Raw genomic sequence first — 27,589 nt, 5'->3', positions numbered from 1 at the left:
GCCGGCACCCTCTTCGCTTGCCACCGGATCGCTCACACCCTCTTCTCCTGCCACCGGATCGCCAGCACCCTCTGCGCCTGCCACCGGATCGCCAACACCCTCTCCGCCTGCCACCGGATCGCCAACACCCTCTCCGCCTGCCACCGGATCGCCAACACCCTCTCCGCCTGCCACCGGAACGCCAACACCCTCTTCGCCTGCCACCGGATCGCCAACACCCTCTTCGCCTAGCACCGGGTCGCCAACACCCTCTTCGCCTAGCACCGGATCGCCAACACCCTCTTCGCCTGCCACCGGATCGTCAACACCTTCTCCGCCTGCCACCGGATCGCCAGCACCCTCTCCGCCTGCCACCGTATCGCCAGCACCCTCTTCGCCTACCACCGGATCGCCAACACCCGCTCCGCCTGCCACCGGATCGCCAACACCCTCTTCGCCTGCCACCGGATCGCCAGCACCCTCTCCGCCTGCCACCGGATCGCCAACACCCTCTCCGCCTGCCACCGGATCACCAACAACCTCTTCGCCTGCCACCGGATCGCCAGCACCCTCTGCGCCTGCCACCGGATCGCCAACACCCTCTCCGCCTGCCACCGGATCGCCAACACCCTCTCCGCCTGCCACCGGATCGCCAACACCCTCTCCGCCTGCCACCGGATCGCCAACACCCTCTTCTCCTGCCACCGGATCGCCGGCACCCTCTTCTCCAGCCACCGGATCGCCGGCACCCTCTTCGCTTGCCACCGGATCGCTCACACCCTCTTCTCCTGCCACCGGATCGCCAGCACCCTCTGCGCCTGCCACCGGATCGCCAACACCCTCTCCGCCTGCCACCGGATCGCCAACACCCTCTCCGCCTGCCACCGGATCGCCAACACCCTCTCCGCCTGCCACCGGAACGCCAACACCCTCTTCGCCTGCCACCGGATCGCCAACACCCTCTTCGCCTGCCACCGGATCGCCAACACCCTCTTCGCCTGCCACCGGATCGCCAACACCCTCTTCGCCTGCCACCGGATCGCTAACACCCTCTTCTCCTGCCACCGGATCGCTAACACCCTCTTCTCCTGCCACCGGATCGCCAGCACCCTCTTCGCCTGCCACCGGATAGCCAGCACCCTCTTCGTCTGCCACCGGATCGCCAACACCCTCTTCGCCTGCCACCGGATCGCCAACACCCTCTTCGCCTGCCACCGGATCGCCAACACCCTCTTCGCCTGCCACCGGATAGCCAGCACCCTCTTCGCCTGCCACCGGATCACCAGCACCCTCTGCGCCTGCCACCGGATCGCCAGCACCCTCTCCGCCTGCCACCGGATCGCCGGCACCCTCTTCTCCTGCCACCGGATCGCCAGCACCCTCTCCGCCTGCCACCGGATCGCCAACACCCTCTTCTCCTGCCACCGGATCGCCAGCACCCTCTCCGCCTGCCACCGGATCGCTAACACCCTCTTCTCCTGCCACCGGATCGCCAGCACCCTCGTCTCCTGCCACCGGATTGCCAGCACCCTCTCCGCCTGCCACCGGATCGCCAACACCCTCTTCTCCTGCCACCGGATCGCCGGCATCCTCTTCTCCTGCCACCGGATCGCCGGCACCCACTTCTCCAGCCACCGGATCGCCGGCACCCTCTCCGCCTGCCACCGGATCGCCAGCACCCTCTCCGCCTGCCACCGGATCGCCAACACCCTCTCCGCCTGCCACGGGATCGCCAACACCCTGTTCTCCTGCCACCGGATCGCCGGCACCCTCTTCTCCTGCCACCGGATCGCCGGCACCCTCTTTTCCTGCCACCGAATCGCCGGCACCCTCTTCGCCTGCCACCGGATCGCCAACACCCTCTTCGCCTGCCACCGGATCGCTTACACCCTCTTCTCCTGCCACCGGATCGCCGGCACCCTCTTCTCCTGCCACCGGATCGCCGGCACCCTCTTCTCCAGCCACCGGATCGCCGGCACCCTCTTCTCCAGCCACCGGATCGCCGGCACCCTCTTCTCCTGCCACCGGATTGCCGGCACCCTCTTCTCCTGCCACCGAATTGCCAGCACCCTCTTCGCCTGCCACCGGATCGCCAACACTCTCTTCGCCTGCCACCGGATCGCCAACACCCTCTTCTCCTGCCACCGGATCGCCGGCACCCTCTTCTCCTGCCACCGGATCGCCGGCACCCTCTTCTCCTGCCACCGGATCGCCGGCACCCTCTTCTCCTGCCCCCGGATCGCCGGCACCCTCTTCTCCTGCCACCGGATCGCCGGCACCCTCTTCTCCTGCCACCGGATCGCCAGCACCCTCTTCTCCTGCCACCGGATCGCCAGCACCCTCTTCTCCTGCCACCGGATCGCCAACACCCTCTTCTCCTGCCACCGGATCGCCAACACTCGCTTCGCCTGCCACCGGATCGCTAATACCCTCTTCTCCTGCCACCGGATCGCCGGCACCCTCGTCTCCTGCCACCGGATTGCCAGCACCCTCTCCGCCTGCCACCGGATCGCCAACACCCTCTTCGCCTGCCACCGGATCGCTAACACCCTCTTCGCCTGCCACCGGATCGCCAACACCCTCTCCGCCTGCCAACGGATCGCCAACACCCTCTTCTCCTGCCACCGGATCGCCAACACTCGCTTCGCCTGCCTCCGGATCGCCGGCACCCTCTTCTCCTGCCACCGGATCGCCAGCACCCTCGTCTCCTGCCACCGGATTGCCAGCACCCTCTTCTCCTGCCCCCGGATCGCCGGCACCCTCTTCTCCTGCCACCGGATCGCCGGCACCCTCTTCTCCTGCCACCGGATCGCCAGCACCCTCTTCTCCTGCCACCGGATCGCCAGCACCCTCTTCTCCTGCCACCGGATCGCCAACACCCTCTTCTCCTGCCACCGGATCGCCAACACTCGCTTCGCCTGCCACCGGATCGCTAATACCCTCTCCTCCTGCCACCGGATCGCCGGCACCCTCGTCTCCTGCCACCGGATTGCCAGCACCCTCTCCGCCTGCCACCGGATCGCCAACACCCTCTCCGCCTGCCACCGGATCGCCAACACCCTCTCCGCCTGCCACCGGATCGCCAACACCCTCTCCGCCTGCCACCGGATCGCCAACACCCTCTTCGCCTGCCACCGGATCGCTAACACCCTCTTCGCCTGCCACCGGATCGCCAACACCCTCTCCGCCTGCCAACGGATCGCCAACACCCTCTTCTCCTGCCACCGGATCGCCAACACTCGCTTCGCCTGCCTCCGGATCGCCGGCACCCTCTTCTCCTGCCACCGGATCGCCAGCACCCTCGTCTCCTGCCACCGGATTGCCAGCACCCTCTCCGCCTGCCACCGGATCGCCAACACCCTCTTCGCCTGCCACCGGATCGCCAACACCCTCTTCGCCTGCCACCGGATCGCTAACACCCTCTTCTCCTGCCACCGGATCGCCGACACCCTCTTCGCCTGCCACCGGATCGCTAACACCCTCTTTTCCTGCCACCGGATCGCCGGCACCCTCTTCTCCTGCCACCGGATCGCCGGCACCCACTTCTCCAACCACCGGATCGCCGGCACCCTCTCCGCCTGCCACCGGATCGCCAGCACCCTCTCCGCCTGCCACCGGATCGCCAACACCCTCTCCGCCTGCCACCGGATCGACAACACCCTTTTCTCCTGCCACCGGATCGCCGGCACCCTCTTCTCCTGCCACCGGATCGCCGGCACCCTCTTCTCCTGCCACCGGATCGCCGGCACCCTCTTCTCGTGCCACCGGATCGCCGGCACCCTCTTCGCCTGCCACCGGATCGCCAACACCCTCTTCGCCTGCCACCGGATCGCTTACACCCTCTTCTCCTGCCACCGGATCGCCGGCACCCTCTTCTCCAGCCACCGGATCGCCGGCACCCTCTTCTCCAGCCACCGGATCGCCGGCACCCTCTTCTCCTGCCACCGGATTGCCGGCACCCTCTTCTCCTGCCACCGAATTGCCAGCACCCTCTTCGCCTGCCACCGGATCGCCAACACCCTCTTCGCCTGCCACCGGATCGCCAACACCCTCTTCGCCTGCCACCGGATCGCTAACACCCTCTTCTCCTGCCACCGGATCGCCAGCACCCTCTTCTCCTGCCACCGGATCGCCGGCACCCTCTTCTCCTGCCACCGGATCGCCGGCACCCTCTTCTCCTGCCACCGGATCGCCAACACCCTCTTCGCCTGCCACCGGATCGCCAACACCCTCTTCTCCTGCCACCGGATCGCCGGCATCCTCTTCTCCAGCCACCGGATCGCCAACACCCTCTTCGCCTGCCACCGGATCGCCGGCACCCTCTTCTCCTGCCACCGGATCGCCGGCACCCTCTTGGTCTTGGCTCGAATAATATATACCTGTTTAAAAAAAATTGCTACTTCCAACGTCAACCTTGAGAACGATTATAAATGCCATTCCATGTTTAGAAATGTAGTGCTTATGTTAAAACCCGCTCGGTTAAATATGCTAAAGGTAAGAGACGAGAGATTTTTCGCAAGCTTTATTTCAACGGAACGCTAATGGTGGAGAGAATAAATAGCCCAGGACCTTTAGGGTTTGACCTAGAACATTTGAACATAAAAATGAAAATTGGTACATGTGTTGTTTTTGACCAAACAAAAATTTTACTAAAAGTCCCCTGCTGTAGAGCGCGAGCTTTCGCTGCCATCTTGGAAAATGGCCGCCGGGAATTACAGCTGCAATGTATCCCACGTTCTTCTTCAAAAATTATGAAAATTGGTACACGTTATGATTGAAACCACATAAACACCATGGCAAAATTTTACAGCTCTGTGTTTAATAGTTTGGTCGCCATATTGGAAAATGGCCGCCGTGAAGGCTAGGTACAGTTTACTTCACCGTGTTTTTGGAAGATTATGAAAATTGATAGGTATTATAATTATAGTTGTGTGAAACTCATAGTAAAATATTGAAGCCATTAATCAGATAGTTTAGCCGCCATTTTGGGAAATGGCCGCCAACAATGTCATTTAGATACAGTATATGTATCAACAATTATGAAAATTGGTAATAATTAGGTTGAAGACCGTCCAAACATAATTCATGAATATTGAAGACGTGCTACTTATAGTTTAGGTGCCATCTTCGAAAATAACTACTGGAAATGCTAAATATATTTCAAATATATATATCTTTTCGAAATTCCTATTTTGAATAGATGATTTTCATTAACGTAATAAACAACGAAAAATGGCCATCTCGAAGTTGAAATTATTGACGCCATCTTTAAAAATGGCCACACGAAAATTATTGCACTAAATTCTGAAAGAAATAAAAGTTATTCAAAGCTTGTATTTTCAACATGTTGATTAGAGAATATAATACAATATGGGGTTTGTACATTCTAGTGTTAATTAAGATTAGATTTTAGACAAATATCTAACATTTCATTCATATTCATCGTCATCCTGAAGTTTTTCATTATAATTGCATGACTGAGGGCTGGATTAGGCGCTAGACCTAGCTGGGGGCCATATCAGCGCCCCTCCCCATCATATTCCAAATTGAGCCTGCGGAACCACCGTCATGGCACACGGGATCGGCCAGCGGGCCCGACAAACACCAGGTGACAGAAGCTGGACATCGTCAGCGGCGAGCCCAGTCAGGAGGTGGTCGGTGACAGGAGAGGATTAAGGCAGCAGAAGGCTCGAGGAGACGTGAGAGTTTCCTCCAAACACAACAGTGCCATACGGCCCAAACAAATAATGCATCCGCGACCCCTTTCTGATGCTTCTATTGCAAGAGCCTGGAGACCTCTTTCTTCCATTTCACATACGTCAAAAAAGTGTCTATAAGCTTTTCAGGGCTCGTAGTGATCCTATAATTCCTATATTTTCCTATAATTCCGGGATGATCCTATAAAATCCTATTTTTTCAAAATTGATCCCATAATAGTAGTGAACCACCTAAAATATGGAGTGGAAATTAGGTCATTTAATTAGGTCGCCAGCCTTCTAGCGCGCTAGACTCGCGCGTGTATACTCGCGTGAGTCTAGCGGGGGGGGGAAACCGGTTTTTTATCCGGGGGGGTTTCTCTGAGTTCGTTTATTGGTCGAGAGTGGGGGTCGCCAATTGATTAGGTCTTTGTTAATTGGTTAAGGGCGTGAACTTCTTTACTCGTGACGTAATGGCCAGACTTAGATAAGAGAGTGTTCGCTTATACGACGTATGTTAACTGATTAAGGATCTGTTAACGTCTCGAATTTCACTCGAGACGGTTTTCTTTACGTCTACATGTTATCCGTTACTAGGTCATTGCGCTAGAAAGACATTACTATCAAAAAATTGACTAAACAAGATGTCGCGAATAGTTTTAAAGGTATTGACTGACAACGTAATCTTTAACTGTAAAAATTTAGTTGAATTGTACGATTACATATACATTAAATACATATATAATAAATAAATGAAAAATAGAGAAAATAAGATATAATTGAAAAATACATAAAAAGTAAGATATAAAATGAAAATACACAAAATAGATATATATAAATATGAATAAATTTAAAAAGTAATCTTTAAAAGCAAAGGCCCCTCTGTAACGAATCAATAGAGTATTATTATAACCTATTTTAAACCTTTTCAAATACTAATATATACTTACCACCCGACACGATGATTTGGATCGGGGTGTCGCGCGGTACTGCAAAAGATTAGTTTACAATTAATAAATGATTCATTAGTTTACAGTTAATAAAAGTTTTCTATTTACCGTCAGATAGGTTTAACGAGATCTTTCGATGATCGGCGCGAGGAATCGGAGGTCCTTCCTGAATGACAACAGCCTGGGGTGGATGTTGAATTCGCTCAAGCGGATCATCGGGAGGAAGGATGATTCGAGGAGGGGAAGGAGAACCAGGGTATGGGGGAGGGGAAGGAGTACCAGGGTATGGGGGAGGAGGGGTTTCGGTACGAGGCCGGTATTTAGTATTGATAACGTTACGTAAAATGGGGATGTCCATGTCGCTATCATCACCCCAATTACTCTCCCACGAATAAGGAGATTCAGCGCCGGCCGGAATTAAATTACGATTGGGTGCCAGCGAAACCGGAGCTTCGTCGGCTAAACCCCAATCAACCGAACCGGCACTGCTCTGAGGTGCCGTTTCTTGAGCGTTGAAAAAGACCTCAATTTTTCTAGCTCTTACCAGAGCGCATCTATCTCCGTTATGCGGGAATCGTAAATGGGGGTCATAGACATCTTCCCCTCCCAGCATAATGCGAATTGAAGGGGCACCCATCCTTCCTACATCCACAACCCGGAGGTTTCCAAGAAAAAAATTTAAAAATTCTTTTTGATCTGGCCCTTTTACGTAAACGGTATCGCAACCTCGGGTTAATTGTTGAAGTACGGTTCGGATCTCGTCTTGACCGTATTCACCATCGCGCCCCAAACCGGAATGTCTGAGGTTATTAAAAATAATCGTGTTATCCGTTCTACGGAAACACTCCTCGTCAGGAATTTGAAAATTCCTAACGCTACGCTCACCGCTATCGCGTATACACCCAATCTAATAAAATGAAAACACACGTGTAAGGGAAAATTCTAAAATATTACTTAAGATTAAATACCTCTTTGATTAAATACCTCTTTGACTAGAAACCTACAACGTAGGTTCCTTGCGCGACTAAAAACGATCGCAAAGCTCGTGGCGATGAAAATGAGGGACTCCCTATTTTAAAAATATATCTCTTAATCGAGGGTTTAAATCTAATAGAAAATACGTACATTATATATATTTTAAGTTTTAAAAAATGAAATAAAATAAAGATGAGGCGTTAGAAACTATAAGAAATTAAGTGTTACTATTGACTAACCATTTTAAAATTACCGGAAAAATTACATACATTTTATAGCTTTAAATTTAGAAGAGTTGTAACGGAATGAGTAAAGAGGTGATGTTTAGAGATATATAGTGATGTTTTAGAAACTAAAAGACATTAAGATAAGGGTTACTACTAACCATTTTAATATACTGGAAAAATACTTACATTTTATAGATTTAAATTTAGAAGAGTTGTAACGGAATGCGTAAAGAGGTGATGTTTAGAGATATATAGTGATGTTTTAGAAACTAAAAGACATTAAGATAAGGGTTACTACTAACCATTTTAAAATACTGGTAAAATACTTACATTTTTTTGCGAGACTAGAAGAACAAGCTATTGAGTTTATGAAAGTTTTCGTTGTAGAGAATACAAAGGCTTTAACGTTAAATTTATACATATTCCTCACCCATGAGTATACTAGGAGTCCGATAGTAACACGAAACCGTTCAAAGATTATAGTATAAGTTAGTTATAAAATTTTCGATAGTTAACTGTAACCTTAAGATTACTCGTGAGAGTTGGGTAAAAAAAGTAAAGAAAAACAGATATGTTTGAAGACTTTGAAAATAAAAGATACGAATGAAATTTAATATTATTGAATCTATACACATGTAATAACATAAATAAAGACGGTCATCGACGATAGGAAAGAGAGTTATAAAATATCGATAACTAAGTTTATTCCTAAGATTACTATTGAACGATTTATATAAAATGAAAACCAGATGTGTTTGGAGACTTAAAAAATAAAAGATACGGATGAAATTTAATATTATAGCGTAAATAAAATACGTTCATCGCGATGGGAAATAGTTAGTTATAAATTATCACACATCGATAACTAATTTAATTTTGACCTAAAGGTTATAATTAAACAATTTCGATAAAAAAGTATAGAGAAGCAGATGTCGTTGAAGTATTAAAAATAAAAGATACGAATTTAATATTACTCAATCTATATACATATATTGACGTAGTTAAGTAATATGAAACCGTGTATTATGAGACAGAGGTATTCATACCCCTTACATTAAAGAATAGATCTCTTGGACTTATATCTAGAAAAGATAAAACCCGTATAGTATAAAAGCTCAGACTCAACGTTTGAGATTCATTCGTGCCGAAATTACTGCATTAATATCTCGCAGCAAGAAATTTCTATTCCTGAGAATGGTGAGTGCTTTATACTTTTTCTAGGAGATTAGAATATTTAGTTTATAGGAAATAGGTATTTCAATAGGCCGAATCAAAGGATGAGACACAATCCTTTGACAAAGAAGTAGAGACCTTGTTATCTCAGTCGGGATATAAAAAGGAAGATTGGAAAAATCATATAATAGAATATGGTCGGGATAGATTATTAGGAGTTAAAATATCGTCGCTCAGGGGTACTTTATACATCGATATTAGGAGGTACGCGAAATCAAAGAACCCTCGAAAACCGTTTCCCATCCCTACTAAGGACGGTATATGTATTAAATACGGGAGCGCATTTGAACTGAAATCAATTCTGAACAACGCTCAGGGAGATTGGGGCGCAACGGTATATATGTCAGAAGAACCCATTCAAATAGCCGCCACGCCTGACCGAGAAATAGCCATCTTTAAATACAGAGGACAACCCTATGAGAAGCAGTTCGTAATTAGAGATTCAGACGATCTCCATAACATAATAGTTGCCTTGGAGAAAACAATCAATAGATTTGAAGAACTTTCCCATTAAGAAAAAATGTCGGACACTTCGTCATCCTCAGATGATGAACTTTATCCCATCGATTTATCCACAAAATTTAGACCTGAACAATATTTCAAGATAGATAAAATAGTAGTAGGGACTATACAGATATGCAGACATCCAAGATGGCCGCCACCCCAAGATGGCCGCCCTCTCCTCATCCACCAAACTCAAACCAAAACTTCCACCCAAAGATTAAGCTAAACTCCTACCTGATCAACCCTACCTTCCAGCATGCTATGACTCTTTAGAGGGGTTTTACCCATTTTTTCCCCAAAACAAGCTCGGCTTAACCCTCGGAGGCTGTAGTTCTTTTAATAAACCAGTCTAGTTATTTTGTAAGATTCTTGTTTGAATTTCCCGCCATAAACCCATGTCTGAAAAACAAAGACAAATAAATAAATAAAGATTTTTTAATAACAAATACCAAATAATATATACAATAAAATAGAGAATAACAAGAATATAAATAGAGAATAACAAGAATATAAATAGAGAATAACAAGAATATAAACAAAAATTAAATTAAAACCAGAAATATTTACCGCTACTTTTACCACTAATAAAAACCAGTCTTTAAATCGAAATTTTGAAGGTAATTGTTTTTATCTCTGGCGTAAAAAGCATCTTGCTCAAAGTGACATTTTGATTTTCAAAACTTGATATTTTAGTCGAAATCTTAACTGAAAGCCGGTCTTTAAATCGTAATTAGCGCCACGTTTTATTAACAATTTCACGACATCAACGCGGCATTCACTCTAGCGGGGCGTCGGTTGCCAGCTTTTTTCAGGCACTCTGGTGGTACATGCCTCCATTGACTCAAGAAGATCTTGGGCATTTTCGGCTCCGAATCCTATCCACGTTGATCGAGCGAACAGCTGTTAAGTTTGAGAAGGACATCGAAGTCAAGGCCTCACTGAAGAGAACGTGCTCCAGTTGGTGCAGGGTACGCAGAACCTTATGCGGTGGCAGGGCTTGTCGGGTTGTACGGGCCATGTCCTATAAAATTCTTCGTTGACCCTTTACCTCCCGAAGGAAGTTACATCCGAGCCACTGCGGGGCTTGAAGCGACTTCACACAAATTTTACACAACTTTAAAGAGACCATAATACAAATTTCTTTTCCATCCCGATCTATAACCAAGATGGAAAAAGCGTCAAATTAAGTCCTGGCGCAAACTGTTGCTTGCGCCAGGACTTCCCCTTCATTGCAATAGTCAGTTGTATGTATGCATATGACATTGCAATGAAGGGCGATTCATGAACCACAACCAACAGGCTTTGCTCATGCATTCTGATGGCTGAGGCAACTTTTTACGTTGGCTAGACTATATGTAACTTTGAAGGATTTATACAAAAAGTTACATAAATCTAGCTCATGAATCGAAATTGGTCTCTTTTCAGGCGATGCCCGAGAAGAGACAGCTAGAAAAATCGAAATTGGTCCCTTTTCCGTTGGAAAATTGAGTTTGGTCTTTTCTCACCCAACAAAAGCGGCACGAGTTAAAGAAAGACATCTTTAGTTGGACTTTTAAGAGCATAGCTGAGCAACTGATAACTTTCTTCATGAAACACGGAGCTTATATACTAAATGACCGAGAGCAGATTTAATATTAAACAAGTTCTCTAGATAAAAAAATTTATTTTTTACCGACCACACCCTATTGACCACACCCTGAAACGTATTATTAAAGCCGCGTGTCTTATATAATAACCGCTTGAAAACAGGTTGAAACCGGCTCGAACTAGTCAGGGCGTTGTCTTTTTTTATTGGAATCGGGTAAGGTCAATTACCTAGCTACGTAAATTTTTCAAGGGTAACGACTATAAAAGTTTAAGAATTTTTAAAGTTTTTTTGATGAAGATAAACGGCGTGTATTTTAAGATCGTCCATAGCTCAGTGGTTAAAGGCAGGGTCTACTAATGTAATACCCAAAAAGGTGGCGAGTTCAAATCCTGGCCAGTCTACCGAGCTATGGACGATCTTTTTATGTATAAAATAAGGTTTGTTTAAGAAGTTGGGGTTAGTTGATAAACAGACGTTAGTCATGAATGACGACTTTTTTTTAACTTTAGCGTCTAATACGTGTCTAGATATATACCCAAACAATACCCAATCAAGTTTTAAAAATTATTTGCATCAACCTCTTAACTTGACTAGCGATTATGAAGTTGGGCTGGCAGAAATCATATTTCCAAATCATTGGGTGAATATAAGCGAAGAGTTTAACAAGTTTGAAATTCAGGTCGTAAATGATCCAAATAGTGACAAATATGCGGCTATTCGAGAGCCTGTTGAATATCAAAAAATAGAGATACCCGTCAATCGTTATGTTAAGACCAAAGAATACGAACTGCCCCAAAATTTTGTCGAGCTGTTAAATGATGATGTAAACAGTCATCCGTATTTAAAAGGCAAATTATCTTTTAAATTAGTGAATAAATATAAAGACGGGGCCCTGGGAAAACAGTTAGATACAAACTTTCCCGTTTACCTGCAAGTTTTAGGAGAGGAAAACATACGGTTCAAAATACCAGCTGATTCCCCCTTGACCACGCTATTTGAATTTAAAGAGAATAATTACGAAGATGTTCCATATATATCCAAATATCCTGTATCAAAGCATGCTAAAAATATAAGTTTAAATTACACTAATAATTACGTGGAAATCGAAATTGATAATGTTGGAGATAGTTTTAAAAAAAAATTTGATTACAAGTACATTCCCAAAGCCGCCATTAAACGTAAAACAAACTACGAAGTTCCGCCAATAAGAAAAAAGCCTCAGCCGGAATATAAACCTGTACCGCCATCTATACCTATTTTACCGCGAACTACGCCTTTTCTTCCGATACCTATTGCTACGACTGAACCCGTAGTATTTGTACAACCACAGCCATCCAAAATAACCCCTCCCCCACCACCACCCAAAATAACTATTCCAAAACAAACCTCTCCAAAGCCTTATTATCCAACATATTCAGGGCCTGACCCCTCTAAAACGCCAGCTTCAGGTAAACAGTTACCTCCAAATTCGACTAAACCGATACCTCCAAGTTCAAATAAACCGATACCTCCAAGTTCGGATAAACTAATACCTCCGAGCTCAACTAATTCAGCCGCTACTACAACGATTAATTCAGCATCTACCACAACAACTAAACCAGCATCTACTACAACAACAACAACTAGGCCAACCCCGTCTACTTCAGATCCCTTAAAGATTCTGACTACAGACCCCCCAAAGGCTGAATTACCGAAGCCAAAGCCGGAGCCAACGAAGTCCGAACTACCAAAACCAAAGGCTGAATTACCGAAGCCAAAGCCGGAGCCAGATCCCCTGAAACTTCCGGATTCCCCCAAAATTCCAGCTCCGGACCCATATAAGCCTGATCTATCAAAACAAGAGGCCCCGAAACCCTCTACCTTCGAACCACTGACGCCGACCCCCTCGCCAACGGAGGTTGAGGAAATATATATATTTCCAGACCCCTCAAAACCTGACTTATCGAAACCCGACTCACCGAAACCCGACTCACCGAAACCCGACTTACCGAACCCCGACTTACCGAACCCCGACTTACCGAACCCCGACCTATCGAAACCCGACCTATCCAAGCCTGATCTCTCAAAATCTCCAGACTCTACAACATCCTCTACTTTTGAGCTACCCGTATTACCGACCCCCTCCCCACCATCGGTTGATGAAAAACCCTTGTTTCCGCAGCCGGTTGATCCGCCAAAGAAAACACCCGAGCCGATTATCTCTGAAAAGCCTAAGCAAATTAACCCCGAAGATTATGATAACTATAAAATATTGTTCTTACCGCAAACTTTTAGAGCCAGTAAAACGCCAGAGAAAAACGCCGAAGGGCTTTATCGAGCCGTAACGCGTACTTTAGAAAAATTAGTATTTAAAAAAATTGAAGTAACATATCACACTATAGATAATCGGGGTGATGCTATCATGTATAATTTTAAAACACCGGAATGGGTGGAAATTAAATTTTCTCCCCAACTAGCTAAATTGCTCGATCTTGACCCCAATAAATACTACACAGGACGCAATCAATCTGGTCCTTTGAGGATGACGGTACAAGAATATACCATAAACGAAAACAATGCGTATCTAGAATATCGAGTCAATAGAACCATAAAGCGCTATACCCCTTGGGAAGAACCGTGGCTTTATTTCTTTTTTAAAATGTCAGGCGAGTTTAGATCGACAGATGATTACAAGATTTATGAAGATATTGCCGAAAACCTACAAATAACTGCGCGCAATTTTGACCCTCTAAGATTGCAACAGGCCGAATTTAGCGTTATTAAACAAGGAGCGGAGCATTATTTTAGAGTCCATTGTCCGGCAAAAATTGAGATGCTCTTCCCGAAAGAATTGCGTGATATATTAAATTTAGAAGCTGAATACGTTGGTGGGACGTTTTTATCCACTAAACCTTTAGAGCGTAATTTTACGCATTTCAAAACAACTAATGACACATTTGTCAATTATCGCGTTCATGACTCGCTAATGTATCTATTTACTAAGACCAGTTTCACAAAAATCAAAATACCCGCGGGCGAATATACCTGCGATTTGACGGCGACCGGGGCCGTAATTCCCTTCTCTTTACACTTAAAAATTATAAATCAGTTATTGGGTGTTCAAGAATATATGCCCCGCCAGTATTTTAAAATGTACATTCTCAAAACGGAAACGGAAAATAGATACTATGTTCGTCTCGAAATAGAACCAGGTGTTCGCGTCTCGGTAGCTGGACCAATGGCCAAGTTATTTAACATTCCCGAAGAGGGAGAATTTTTTCAACATAGTCACTCGGGAGTAGCTTTGGTAAATCCCCGATTAAGATCAATGACCCTGACAGCTAATAATAATTTTTGGACTAGCGAATACGATGTTGATAGATTTCCAGAAGATCCCGACTATGCTGACCAACCGTATTTACTCGGGTCTCAAGCCAGACGAGTTGATAATTTCGCGTGCGAGATACCTCCCGGGGTATATTATCATATTAGCGATGTTTTAAGTGCTATGAGCGAAGCCATGTCGCCGACGCATAGAAAAAGTCTAAAATTTTGGCAGAATGTAGACGGAACCGTGACGGTTTCAAAACTGAACGATACGGTCTCAATTTTGTTTCCCAAAACAACACCCGGACGAGGCCTGGGACGATTGCTAGGTTTTAGTAGTAATCAGTTGGATCGGTATCTCAATAACGAGACTTCGGAGTATCCCGCTGATATCATGAGAGGCGTCGATGCCATGTTTGTTTATACCAATATTATCCGTCAACAAGTGGTGGGTGGTGGTCAAGCTCCTCTGCTACGTTTCATAAAAATGCCGGCTTTTTCGCTGCTAGACGAAGAGAACCAGGAAATATTTAATAATATCGACTTTTATCCAATTTCAACCAGCGATATACAAGAAATTGAAATTGAATTGAAATCCGATTACGGGGAAAATATCCCGTTTAATTTGGGCAAAGTATATATTAAACTGTTTTTTAGGCGTCGACGTCAATAGAACAGGAGCAATGGTGCCTAATAGATACACTCTGTATTTCCAAAGAGGATCGTCCCTTCCGGCTTTACACGCAAACGTTTTCCAATCGGGGGGTCGTTTTAGTGTTGGCGGCATCTTTAATTCTTTATTGCGCAAAATTACACCCTTTATTAGGCCGGCCATTAGTACTTTAGCGTCCGAAGCTGTGGGGTTAACGAGTAGAGTAATTAGCGATGCCCAAAACCCCGGAATATCACCTCGAGAATCGATTAAACGAAATGTCAAACAATCTATAAATTCCCTACTACATAAAGGCGTGGACCGGTTCGTCAACACTCAAAGCGGGACGGGCCGAAAACGAAAGAGGACTGCTAAAACAAGCCGGAGCAAACGTGTTAAGCGACGCACGAAACGCGATTTTCTAGACTAAACATGTCGACCTACGAAAGTGTTCTTTCCGACTTTGAAGTATTTGAAAAGCCAGTGGTGAATAATAATATTGTTGGGACTAAAACGACTGCTCATTATCCAATTGCCCCACTAACTAATGCTAAATATATAGAATTTATCATTCCTCCCTCTAACAATTATCATGATTTGACTAAAACTCTTTTGAGATTAAAATTTCGCGTTTTACACGAGGACGGCACGGCCGTTCCAGATGCTGAAAAGAAAGTCTCGGTAACAAATTTAATAATTGCCTCGCTATTTTGTCAAGTAGAATTATTTCTCAATGGCGTCGCTGTCCAGCAACCTAATAATATGTACCCATATATGGCCTATTTTAAAATACTTTTAAATTATGGACAAACGGCGGCCAATTCCTGGTTAACTTCTATGTTATATTATTTGGATACCATTATCGATCCGGCGACGGCTTTAGCAGATGCCAATATTAACAAAGAAAATAATGGTATTGGTCGTCGCGCTAAACGCGTGGCCCAATCAAAGACGTGCGATGTAATTGGCGAATTATTTTTGGATATGTTCAAAACGGCCAAATTCTTACTAGATAATATCGAGGTGCGAATTAGACTTCATCGAAGCTCCACGGATTTTGCTATTATTCACAATGAAACGGGCAAAAAGTATAAGATTGATTTAACGGAATGCACCTTGTTTACGCGCGAAATTGAGGTTAATCCCGAGCTGCAGCTAGCTCACGCCCAGATGTTAAACTCGGGAATAAACGCTCGCTACGAAGTAAACTCTATTGTTATGAAAAATTTCTTAATAACCACCGGAACGCAAGATTTTATTAGGGACAGCTTGTTTACGGGGCAATTACCCTCGCGAACTGTCGTGGCTTTCGTTACTAATAAAAAATTTGTAGGGGAAGCAACTTCTAACCCCCTGGATCTCCAACATTTCAAACTCGATTTCATGCAATTCTCTTTAAATTCTCAAAATTATCCCGATATCCCGTTTACGCCTAATTTTGACGACGACCAGTACGTTAGATGTTACAATTCTTTATTCGAGGGTCTCGAGATATTAGGTCTTGACCGAGGAAATATAATTTCTTACGATTTATATAAGAAGGGCTTTTTTGTCGTTGTTTTTAATTTGAGTAGAGAACATCTCGCTTCGTTAGGTTTAAATTCCATGCCCCAGACTGGTAACTTGCGGTTATCGTTAAGATTTAGTTCTCCGCTAACCGAAAACGTCACGTGTATTGTCATGGCCGAATTTCCAAACAATCAGTTAATAATATCTAAAAACAGAGAAATTATTTATAATCACCCCAACGTATAAAAGACTAAAACTTTATAAATACAATATCAGTCGCGAGCCAAGATGCACCAAGTACACACCGTCACGCCAAAGCTCGACATTTGCGTCATTGAATCAATTGAACCTAAAATATTAATTCAAAGATCGGATACGCGTACAAAAACTATATTAAAACCTAACGCCTGGTACGCTTTGTTTCGGTTTCAAAATGAACTCACGTCCTTTTTTGACGGAAAAATACCTCGCTATCATATTTGGTTGCCCGTCAAAGAGCGCATCAAGCTGGAGTGCTTCGTCAACTCGAAAGATGAACGTCTAATCGATCTTCGATACTATGAACGAGGCAGCGGCAGTCGTTATTTCCTCAACTTTAGCACCAGCGAAGGATTCAGCCTGAACAAAACAGGATGGCAGACATTGATCGACTTGAAGCCGTTGATTGACGAGGATCTCAAGGCTAAAGGGATAGCTGTCTGTCGCATGCGCGAATTAATTTTAAACGAGCTCACTACCACTTTGTTTGACGTCACTTCCACTTGCGCCAACGTCGAGTGTCGAAAACAAATATGCCACTCTCAAAGCTGCTCGGAATTTGACACAAATTTCAGCGATCGAGTCGAACGTAATTTGCACGAAGCGTTGCCTCAACTGGATCGTGAGAAAATTTTGCATCAATTTGAGACCGAACACGGCTGGATCGAGGATCAAGAGGATATTTACGCTTATTTTGTCAACAGTTTTACCGATTTAAAGAATGCCTTGATTTATGGCTATTAAGATAAATGTACTGATATATCGTATTTGTTTAACTGATATTGTTTTTATAAAATACCTTTGCGTGTATTAAATAAAGTTGTTTATTGGTAAAACCATTTAGTCGTTATTTATACTTGTTAAGACATGGACGCTAAAATTAGAAAAATTTATTACGACATGGCTAATCCGGCCGCCTATGGATCGCTAGCCAGATTACAAAAGGCCTTACCGGACGTGCCAAAAGCAAAATTAATCGCCTTTCTCGAGAAACAACCTGCCTACACGAAACATCGATTTCGACGTTTCCGATTCAAAACTAACCAGGTGTACGCTTCGAGCATGGACGATGTTTTTCAAGCTGATTTGTTGGATCTACCGAAATTAAAACGTTTTAATAAAAATGTTCGCTATGTTTTGTGCGTCATTGACGTCTTAAGCCGCTACGGATGGACAGTACCTCTTAGAAACAAAACATCTGGCGAGGTTATCGAGGCTTTTAAAAAAATATTTCGAGAGAGAATTCCTTTAAAAATATACACCGACTACGGTGGAGAATTTAGTTCGCGCAACTTTGATTCCTTCTTGAAACGGCACAATGTGCAAATACATTTTGCCCGGAGTCAGCATAAGGCCAGTCTCGCGGAACGCTTTATTAGAACAATTAAGGAACAAATTGCCCGGGTTATTACGGCCACGGGGAATAAAAATTACGTTAAATATTTACCTTTAATTACTCAAGCCTATAATGAACGGGTTCATTCAACTACTGGAATTGCACCGGTTCATGTTAATATAGATAACGAATCAATCATTTGGAATAAACTGTACGGGAAATCAAACGGCATTACTCGATACGCACCGAGGCTTAAAGTTGGCGACTACGTGCGTCTCTCTATAGCTAGTCGGGTATTTAGAAAAACCAGCTCGGGAGGCACGTTTACTGACGAAATATTTCGCGTTGTTGACGTCATACCCAGGTCACCACCCGTCTATCGCGTAGCGGATTTAAAGGGGGAGCAAATTCTGGGTGTTTTCTACGGCGCCGAATTACAAAAAGTCTCGTTACCTGAGACTAAATTATGAACACTTCGCAAATAAACGCTCTTTTAACTTGCGACAAAAGAACGCGACCCTATTATTTAGGGTGCTTCCCAGTAGACAGACTCCCAGAACGGCCAAAAAGGTCCAAATTTTGCTTTATATTCAATAACGAAGCAGCTGGAGAGGCTGGAGAACATTGGATAGCGTGCTTTTCTAACAATGACACGGTGGAAATGTTTTGCACTTACGGAAATTCGCCGCGATACTATAAAGTTAATTTAAAACGATACGGGAAACGAGTTGTTTACAATAAACAACAAATTCAACATCCATTTTTTCAACTGTGCGGTATCCATTGTTGTCTGTACCTAGCACTCCGCTGTGAGGGCGTGGCTAGAAAGACGATATTAGACACCATCTATGACCAGAATCTTAAACTTAACGACTATGTCGCTTTATTATATTTATCTTTACATTTAAAAAAACATGTACACAGATATTGTTCGCAATAAAACAATTTTTTATTTGTCTAAATATTACATTTTTTTATTAATCAATATCGCGCCATTTATTATGCCTCTTTCTCCTCTCGTTAGATGGAACCAGCGGTCCTAAGTTTTGAAGTTCGTCTTTCTTTTTCCGAGGTTTTTTCTTTTTTTTCTTGTTCTTCTGTTTAGCGGAGGCTGTCTCAAACAGGTTTTCCAAGTCCGTTAAATTGTCCCCGTTTTCCTCCGCTAAATTCTCTTGTTCATCGACAATTTCCTCTTGTAAATCGTCGTCACGATTTGCATAACCGACAGCTCCTTCTTCTAGCTCTCTTTTTGGCGTGAAAAATGTGTTTTGCAAATGATTTGCAAGAACTTCGGCTTGCCGTTTCACCATATCTCCAACATAGGTCGGCCCATATTGCTGGTAAAAATCTTCTCGTGTTGGTGTCCCCGCAGCCGTTTCGCTTTTTAAAACCTTTTGCCGAGGCTCGGTTCGTTTAGGCGTAGTAAAAGAACTGCCCGAAGCGCTTGTTGTCGGTGATGACGTGGCATAGCTCGGCCATGACAATTGTTTTTTTCGCGGGGGCATTTTAGGGGTGACCGGTAATGGCGGCGTGGGGACATTGGACATTGCTTGTGTTACGACCTCAAATTTAGGTAAGGGAATTTGTTTCTCGATACTTAAATATTTCTTAAAAGCGTCTAAATATTTATATAATTTATCGTAGGCATTCAATGGCGATTTTAAAATATCCTCAATCTCTCGGTCCAAAGCAGAGTGCTCTTGGGCAGCTGTTGAAGTTACGGCAGACGCCGGTACAAGAACCATTTGTTTCATAGTTTAGCAGCTATAGCTTGGACAATTGAAGGCAAGATTGCGGCAAGCAACGTCGTAAGAAAACCACCTGATTGCTGCAACAACAGCTTTTTTTTGCTTTTCTGCGACAAGGTACTTGATCCGAGTTGTCTAATAATTTTCTTGTACTTTGCTAGCTTTTTCTTACGGTCTTTACTCAAATAAATACCTCCGCCCTTTAAATTCTTACAAATTGTCTGAATGCTCTTTAATTGAGGCGCGCTACTATTGTTTAAGAGGGTTCGCCGTTGTTTACAGCTAGTTTGACGCAAACTCTGTAAATAAGGGACAAATTTGGCAAACTTGGTCGAGGGACGCGCTACGACGAGTCGGGAGCGTTTTGCTGATCGACGTTTAACGCGTGGGGCCATTATTCAAATGACAATTAAATTTAATCGACATAGACATACATAGGTGATTCGTGAGGTAGAACTCGCGACCTTAATCGTAAATTTTCCGGAGTTTCTTGTTTTAAATCAATTAACAAATAGCTATAGGGTTCTCTAGTGGCTAGTCTGTACGCCTCCGTAATACGCTTCGGGTTATCTGGACTTATTTGTTGCGCCAAATATCTAATAGAGGCGACATCTCGAGGATTTTTCATTATTATAAAATAGGAAGAGTTTTGAGAAATTATCCGCGATTGGCTACCCTTGGGAAACAGTTGTTGAGTAATAATAATAACCGTATACCCTAAATGATGCGATGTCACGCACACTAAATCGGCAATATGAGTTTGTTTAAATAATTGGCTAGCTAAGTCGTCTAGTATCAAGTAGGAGTCGCGATTCATTTCCCAAAAGTCCGGATCCGCCGTTGGCAAGCCTTGAATAAATTGAATTCCCGGAATCAATTGTTTCAATTTTTCGTAGTTTGGCTGCCAGGCGGCGTAGCAATAAATAACCTTTTTATGCGGTGGGTCAAACATAAGCTGATGATTTTGCAATAAGTTACTTAAAAGAAAACTCTTCCCCGCTTGCGTTGGCCCCACGATTAGAAACTGGGCGGGTGTTTGGAACTTTAAAGAATGCGAGACTGACTCGGTTGGATTCATCTTGATTAATAAACATTTTTATTTTAATTAACAGTTTATATATATAATATACATAATCAAAAATACAATTAACCCAAAACCCAAAGACCCTTAATAAACACAAATTAGAAAATATTTAAACAAAATAAACGAAACCCTTTTACCCAAAAAATTCCCCTATTTAGTAATTGTTTTTTTTAAAAAGTTTCTCTTCTAATTCCAGACAACGCTGGCGGAAGCGTTGGGCGTTGAGGAGGTTAAAGTTGACGCGTGACTCGGAGGGTAGTTGGTACACACGCACTACAGAAGAAAACACGACGGATTTATGCGCACGCGCACTTTTTCGTTTCCCGACCGCTCGTTGTTGGTGGCTGGGCATGTTTGGATTAGAGGCTCGCAAACATCCTCGCCCTCGCTGGTCGGGAAGTCCGGAACCCCCTGACGCAGTGGTTTATTGTTGCACGGTTTTTTGGAAACCATCGGACACGATGGGCTGTGTTTCCGATGTTCCCTCGATGGATGGTCCGTGCAACGCCACTGGTACAAGGCGATGCCGCAAAAGGCGCAGCGCGTCGTCTGTGTTTCTACATCTGCAAGATAGAAACCGTCTTTGGCCAGGGCTTCGATAGGAACGCAAGATTCCCACAAGCCCTCAAAAGTATGTCTTCGCCTAGCCTCGTAATTCATGCGAAAGAGATGCTGAAGCGGGTGTTGCCTCTTTGAAACCGTAGGGTCGACTGGTTGTCAAATCGGCGTTCAACAATCTCTTATTCGAGGTTTGGCGAAATCTTTTGGTGATTTTAACGGCCTCTAGCTGCAGCTTGTATTTATCCCGTTTAAAATTAAAAGGGACATTGACTGTAACTTCCTTTTCCGGATTCATCGCTACACTTTCAAAGGTTTCAAAGTCAAGTTTTTCAAGATTTTCTCGATTTAACGTCAACCCTTTAATTTTCTTGACTTCTTTTCCTTTGCTAGTGCGAAACGAGTAACTTTTGGCACCGGTACTACAAAAGGAAGTTATATAATCACCGCCGAGTTCGTCCGCCCAGCAACCAATATGATTGCCAGTTGGAATGTCAAACTTTCCCGGTAGATGGCGGTAGATTATCGAGTCGGTGTCACAATACAAAGCTGCGCGGTCTAATTGAAGCAGCATCTTGTTCAATTCGAGTCGCCCGTAGCAAGAAACAAAGCTCCCCACAATGGCCGACCCCAGTTTGTAGTCCGAAACGTAATCGCTTTTGGCTTTGTACGATAAGAGAGCGATCGACTCCGTAACTGGCCGTAAGTCGACTAATTCCAGAGTGTAATCGCTCGCGTATCGTATCAGTTCGTAATAATTGTTGATAAAGATGCTGCGAATCTTTCCCGTATTCAGAGCCATGCGACCCCAAAGAGAATTTAAATTAATTTTAGCGATATTACGCAGGGAAGGATTTGATTGAATATCCGCCACGGTCAGAGAAAGCTTTTCATTCTTGTTTATATCAGCGATATACGCCTCTTTTTGCAGAGGCGTTTGCGCGTGAGCGGGAAATCCGGAATTCTTCACTTTCAAGGCGATAAAATCAGTCATGTACTGGGCAAAAAAATATTCCGTTTTTGGATAATGGTACACCTCGAATATATCGAGGAGTTTATAACCATGTTCCATAGCGGCATAGACTTCGACCGTTGGCCAGACTGATTCGAAAGCCCGTTCATTGACAGTGTGTTCGCAGATTTCCGCTCGCAATTCTAGGCACGTGCGACAGAGGGCGTAGGCTAATTTACCACCGCTGCGAAAGGGAATTAAGGGGATGTGGAGATCTTGAGGGGCCAACAGACGACAACTCATAACGCCAAAATACCACCCTGGCGATTTGTCAAAATCTCTGCTATAGATTATGGGGTGGCCGCTAGGGTACGGACAATCGCGACAAACTTTCGGGTACAAAGAAATAATATCCTTGTAGAAAATTTTCTCCTCACCTTGCACGTGGCAGTTAAGAACAAAATTTTCCGTTCGTCCCCCATAGAGAGCGCTACGGGCTGATATTTGAGGTCGAAAAGTTAAACTTTTACAGAAAGCCTTTGCTTCGGCGTTTTCTTTTAAAAGCTTAGCAAATTGACACTCAAAAATCGAGGTATATTCATACCCGACCATCTTCTCTTTAATAAACAACTCTCTATCTAGAGTCCGTTCGTACAGAAATCTGTTGCTGGCTTTGAGTTGGGTATTGTAGGCATTAAGTTTTTGGCATGGACAACCGTGAAAGTAGCAACCGTGGAAATCGTAGATTTTGGGCGGAGTTTCGCTATAGCCGTCGACTAAATAGCGCCCCACCCGATATTCACCCCCATAGCTTAAAGCCGTTCGCAATTTTATATTTTCCGTTTTCTCCACCCAAGCGAGATATTTTAAGCTAATCTGACTGTGATTAAATTTTGCATTATAGCCGTTAGAAGGAACAATACCCATGCTGTAAGGTTTATAGTAATTGTTAAGATAAATAGTGGTTAAAGCACCCGCCAAAGTAATATTTTTTAAGCAAAAAGGGTCTAATTTTGTTAGATCTACGTAAATTTTTCTAAAAGCTTCGACGCCTTGTCTTAGGACTTTGACGTCTTGAATGCAATATTTAATAAGCTCCTCTTTGATGTTATAAATAGATCCTTCCATTGACGCGTACCAAGCTTGAAAATCTCGATAATCATTGGCTTTCATTTGAGCTACGTTAAAGTACGAAGCTTCAGGGATGACGCCAATGTAATTAAGATTTTCTTCGGTATGAAAATCAAATGGAAAGAATCCTTTCGCCACATCGCCGAGGCTAAACATGTTGGTGAAATTACGCAGAGGTTGACTAATGTAATTAAAGCTATCGAGGAATCTAATTTGCGGTCCCTCAAGATGAATCATTAAAATTTTACTACCGTCAAAAATAACGGCAGGGGTGACGTGTCTATGGACTAAAGCATTAAGAATTAGAAAGTTATCAAAAGCTTTCGCGTAATGAGCTACGACTTGAGTGTTAGTAAAGCGCGGTTGGTACGTTTTACGTTTCTGTCCAGTCAAAACTACCTGCTCTACGCTAAATAAATAATTTAAAAATTGCTCGACGCAATTGGCGCCGTAAAAAATTTTGGTTTCAAAGCCAGCTTCAGTCTCTACGTCGCAAACTAGTAAAATGGGGACGTGGATATTATTTCTAAGAATAGTCTCAATGTCGTAATAAATAAACCGCGAGGCTTTCATTTTGGTTTCCAAAGGCATAACAAAATGTTCACCTGGCGGATGGACTATTTTACACTGAGAGCATTCGGGATTGCAGTCGTGGTCGTCACCCATCAGTCGCCCACATTCTAAACATCGTTTTTGGCTCGCGCAGGTGCCATTAAGTAAATGAGTTTCGTAGCAGGGGCCCGGGAAAAAATAGCGGTGGCATTCGTCGCAACGTTTTAAAGCATCCTCGTTAGTTAAATGAAAAGCTTCTCCTTGACACCGAAAACATATATAAGGTTTTGTATCCTCGGGGCATTTATGCTCTTTTAACAATTCGTATTTGTAAAAGGATTTTAAGCATAAATCGCAAGAGACACAACCGCCCATCATGCCGTGCCAAGTTTTTGCGGGGTGGATATGGTCGCCAATTTTTAATAGATAGATAAATTTAGGAGCTTGGGGGCCTTTGAAAAATATGGTAAAATTATTCGCAGCATCAACGATTACGATTCGATAATGGGGAACTAAATAATTTTGAAATTTTTGAATATCTTCTAGAGTAACAAAACCTTCGGGGACTCCGGCTTTCCTGTGCAAGATTTTTGCAATATTACCTTGAAGAGTGCTATTGCGTCTCAGTTTGTTAAAATTGTCCTGGTTAAAGGGCGGACCTTGCTTATTTTGTTGATAAAAATTGCGATCGGCCATCTCTTTACCCAGAACTAAACTCCGAGCAAAACAGAGATTATCATTATTCTCCATAAAAATAAATTGGTTATTTTGCTTAACGAAATAATCCAAATTAACCAAAGTTCTAGTTTAGAAAAATAATGTCAAACTGAAAATCTTCCCCATTAAAGACAAAGTCCCGACTAGATTGCGTTACTCTATAGATGGTGCGCATAATTCGCTTACTGGTGAATTTGTCAATTTTTATAAATTTAATATTAACAGGGGTCGTCAATCCGGGGGAGCTTAAAACAAATCGAACCCGATTATACCCGGGATTCTCGGTTACTAATTTACGTATAACTTCGTCGAGAATTTTTCGAAAAATTCGAAAAAAATCTCGCGTTGGAATGTCTTCCAGATTTTTGAAAGCTATACGCAAATCGATTTGTTTACAATGCCACTTGCGACTCGTTTTGTCAATCTGCCGCTCAATTGTGTAGTACCGGTTTACCTGTGCGTGTTCCTCTCCTCCACTACCCTCCGAGTCGCTACCGCTGCCGCTGCTCTCACTGCTCATTTTTTGAATTTCTATCACAAATAAAAACAATATAGAAAACATTTTGGTTTGTAAATTTATTGTTAAATAGATACGTACTTTGCTAGGCGGCTGCTGAGCGGCTTCTGCGTCGTTCTTCACGTCGTCCACCAAGCGATGGAAAGCGTTAAGGAGTTTGATGGCGTCTTTGTTTTTAGCGTCAACGACTCTTTTTAGCCGCTTATGTCTACACTCCCACAGTTTGTCCGCCTGGGCGTCTTTTATATCTTTAAATTTATAGATACTGATGTCTATGTAGAAATCCCCCTTTCGCGGGGGGATTTTAGTTTCAAAATATTGCCCGTCGCTTCTCAAGCGATAGGACCCCTCAACCCCGTTGACGCCGACAACGTGTTTCTGCAACACGTCCTGGACAAACTCCTCGTCGTCAGAATCGAGGAGGATCTCAACGGGGTCGGGTTTTACAAATTGACTCAGCGTTCGTTGACCGTTGCTGGATCCTTGTCGATTATTAGGAGAAGACGGTGGAGATTCAAACATAGATTGAGACTCTTGGTACTTGTTCATGGCTGGATCGACTGTGAGAATCCAATACCAATGCTCAAGCTTTTATACCCAAAATCTCAGGGCCATTTTTTTTAGAATACAGGCTTAGACATGGTTTTTTTTATTAAGAGTTTAAAAAATATAATTATGTCTGATACGCTATTTTTAATTTGACCTAAAAAACATTTTTTATTGTGGAGTTGGTACTAAAGATTATAGAAGACATTAAGATATCTATCTATATAAAAAATACCTCTATAGTTTAATATTAATATACATTTATTTAGATTTAAATCATGTCAAAAAAACAATTTCCGTCCCTCCCAAAGTAATTAGTTTTAACCTTCACTAATAAATTGTTTTTCTTATATAAAGCGATCTCGTGAGAATTATTCAAATTATTCGAAACACGCCTAAACAAGCTTTTGCATACGAATAATATTTGTCCCCTTAGGCATTTATCAAAGTAACTTCTTTTTAACCTTCGCTAAAGGGTTTTTTATATAACACGATCTCGTTTGAATTATTTAAAACACACCTAGACAACTTTTTTGCATACGAAAAAAAACTTAGACCTCGGAGAGATTTTGTAATTTTATACCTATATATCTAATTAACTTTTTGGCTATTTATTGAATTTTAAAAATCTTGAAAGTATTGGCTAGACACTATTAGATTTGACCTCGCTAATTTTGTATATAAGCCCCGTGTTTCAAAATGAAAGTTATCAGTTGTTTAACTTCTGTTTCTGAAACACTATCCCAAAAACTTTAAGATGTCTTTTTCGACCGCTCCTCGTTTGCCCTGCCTGCCCGTGATCAAAATCCATCCGGCAGCGCTTACTCCCCGTCGTGCCACCCCCCAGTCGGCCGGGCTGGACTTATATTGTCCAGTGGATACCGTAATCGACCCTCACGGTATCAAAATCGTGTCGACTGGGTTAGGCGTGATGCTGCCCGAGAACAGCTACGGCCGCCTTGTTGGCCGTAGCAGCTTAACAGCCCAAGGGCTGTTTGTCGCCGAGGGGACGATAGGTATGTTTATTAGTTATTTTATAGTGTGTAAAAGTATAATAATTCTTAACAATAATAGACGCCGACTATCGGGGACCCCTAAAAGTCGTCGTCGCAAATGTCGGGGAAACCCCCTACGTTGTCAAGCGGGGTGATCGTTTCGCCCAATTGATAGTGACCCCGGTTATATTGCTAAGACCGGTGGAAACGGCGGTAAATATTTTCAAGTTTTTTAATTTAGAATTCAACTTGTAACATGTTTTTATGTTGTTTCTAGACTTTGACCCCGACGGCACGCGGCAGTGGGGGGTTTGGGTCGACCGGTGTTTAATCTTTTTAAATGGTGGTGGGTTTTTTTCATATAAATATTTGTTATTGTATATATTATATTGTTTGTTATTAAAAATTTTTATTTCTATATTTGTTATTCTTGTCAGACTTATAATTATAGGCTTATTTTCTAACTCCACCTTAATTAGCCTATCCAATGATATTAGCTCTTTACTTACGCTCCGCCTAATGTGACAAATAGGATCCAATTAAAACTGCCGCTTAACTCTCTAGTATGTTACATAT

General features: G+C 43.8%; 1 protein-coding gene across 2 annotated transcripts; it reads right to left on the bottom strand.

The window, feature by feature from the left end:
• Positions 1 to 21,183: 21,183 nt before the first annotated feature.
• On the bottom strand, positions 21,184 to 26,191 carry LOC149664017 (uncharacterized). Of its 2 annotated transcripts, XR_016368349.1 has the most exons (3): positions 25,554 to 26,190; positions 25,410 to 25,486; positions 21,184 to 21,608 (listed from the first exon to the last, which is right to left on the bottom strand). XR_016368349.1 is itself a non-coding variant. In XM_089841914.1 (2 exons), the coding sequence occupies exons 1-2, from the start codon at positions 26,019 to 26,021 to the stop codon at positions 25,472 to 25,474; spliced, it is 483 nt and encodes a 160-aa protein (XP_089698040.1). In that variant the 5' UTR covers positions 26,022 to 26,191; the 3' UTR covers positions 25,050 to 25,471. The 2 variants fall into 2 exon arrangements, 1 of the variants encoding a protein (XP_089698040.1); XM_089841914.1 differs by lacking the exon at positions 21,184 to 21,608 and having other exon boundaries at positions 25,050 to 25,486; positions 25,554 to 26,191.
• Positions 26,192 to 27,589: the final 1,398 nt, after the last annotated feature.

This window comes from Phalangium opilio, unplaced genomic scaffold (assembly GCF_054372755.1).
Source record: "Phalangium opilio isolate 3A_F unplaced genomic scaffold, DU_Popi_V2 ptg000061l_1, whole genome shotgun sequence".
Classification (NCBI taxonomy): domain Eukaryota; kingdom Metazoa; phylum Arthropoda; class Arachnida; order Opiliones; family Phalangiidae; genus Phalangium; species Phalangium opilio.
Note: the sequence above shows the minus strand (reverse complement) of the source record. Positions and strands in the feature narration are given on the sequence as shown.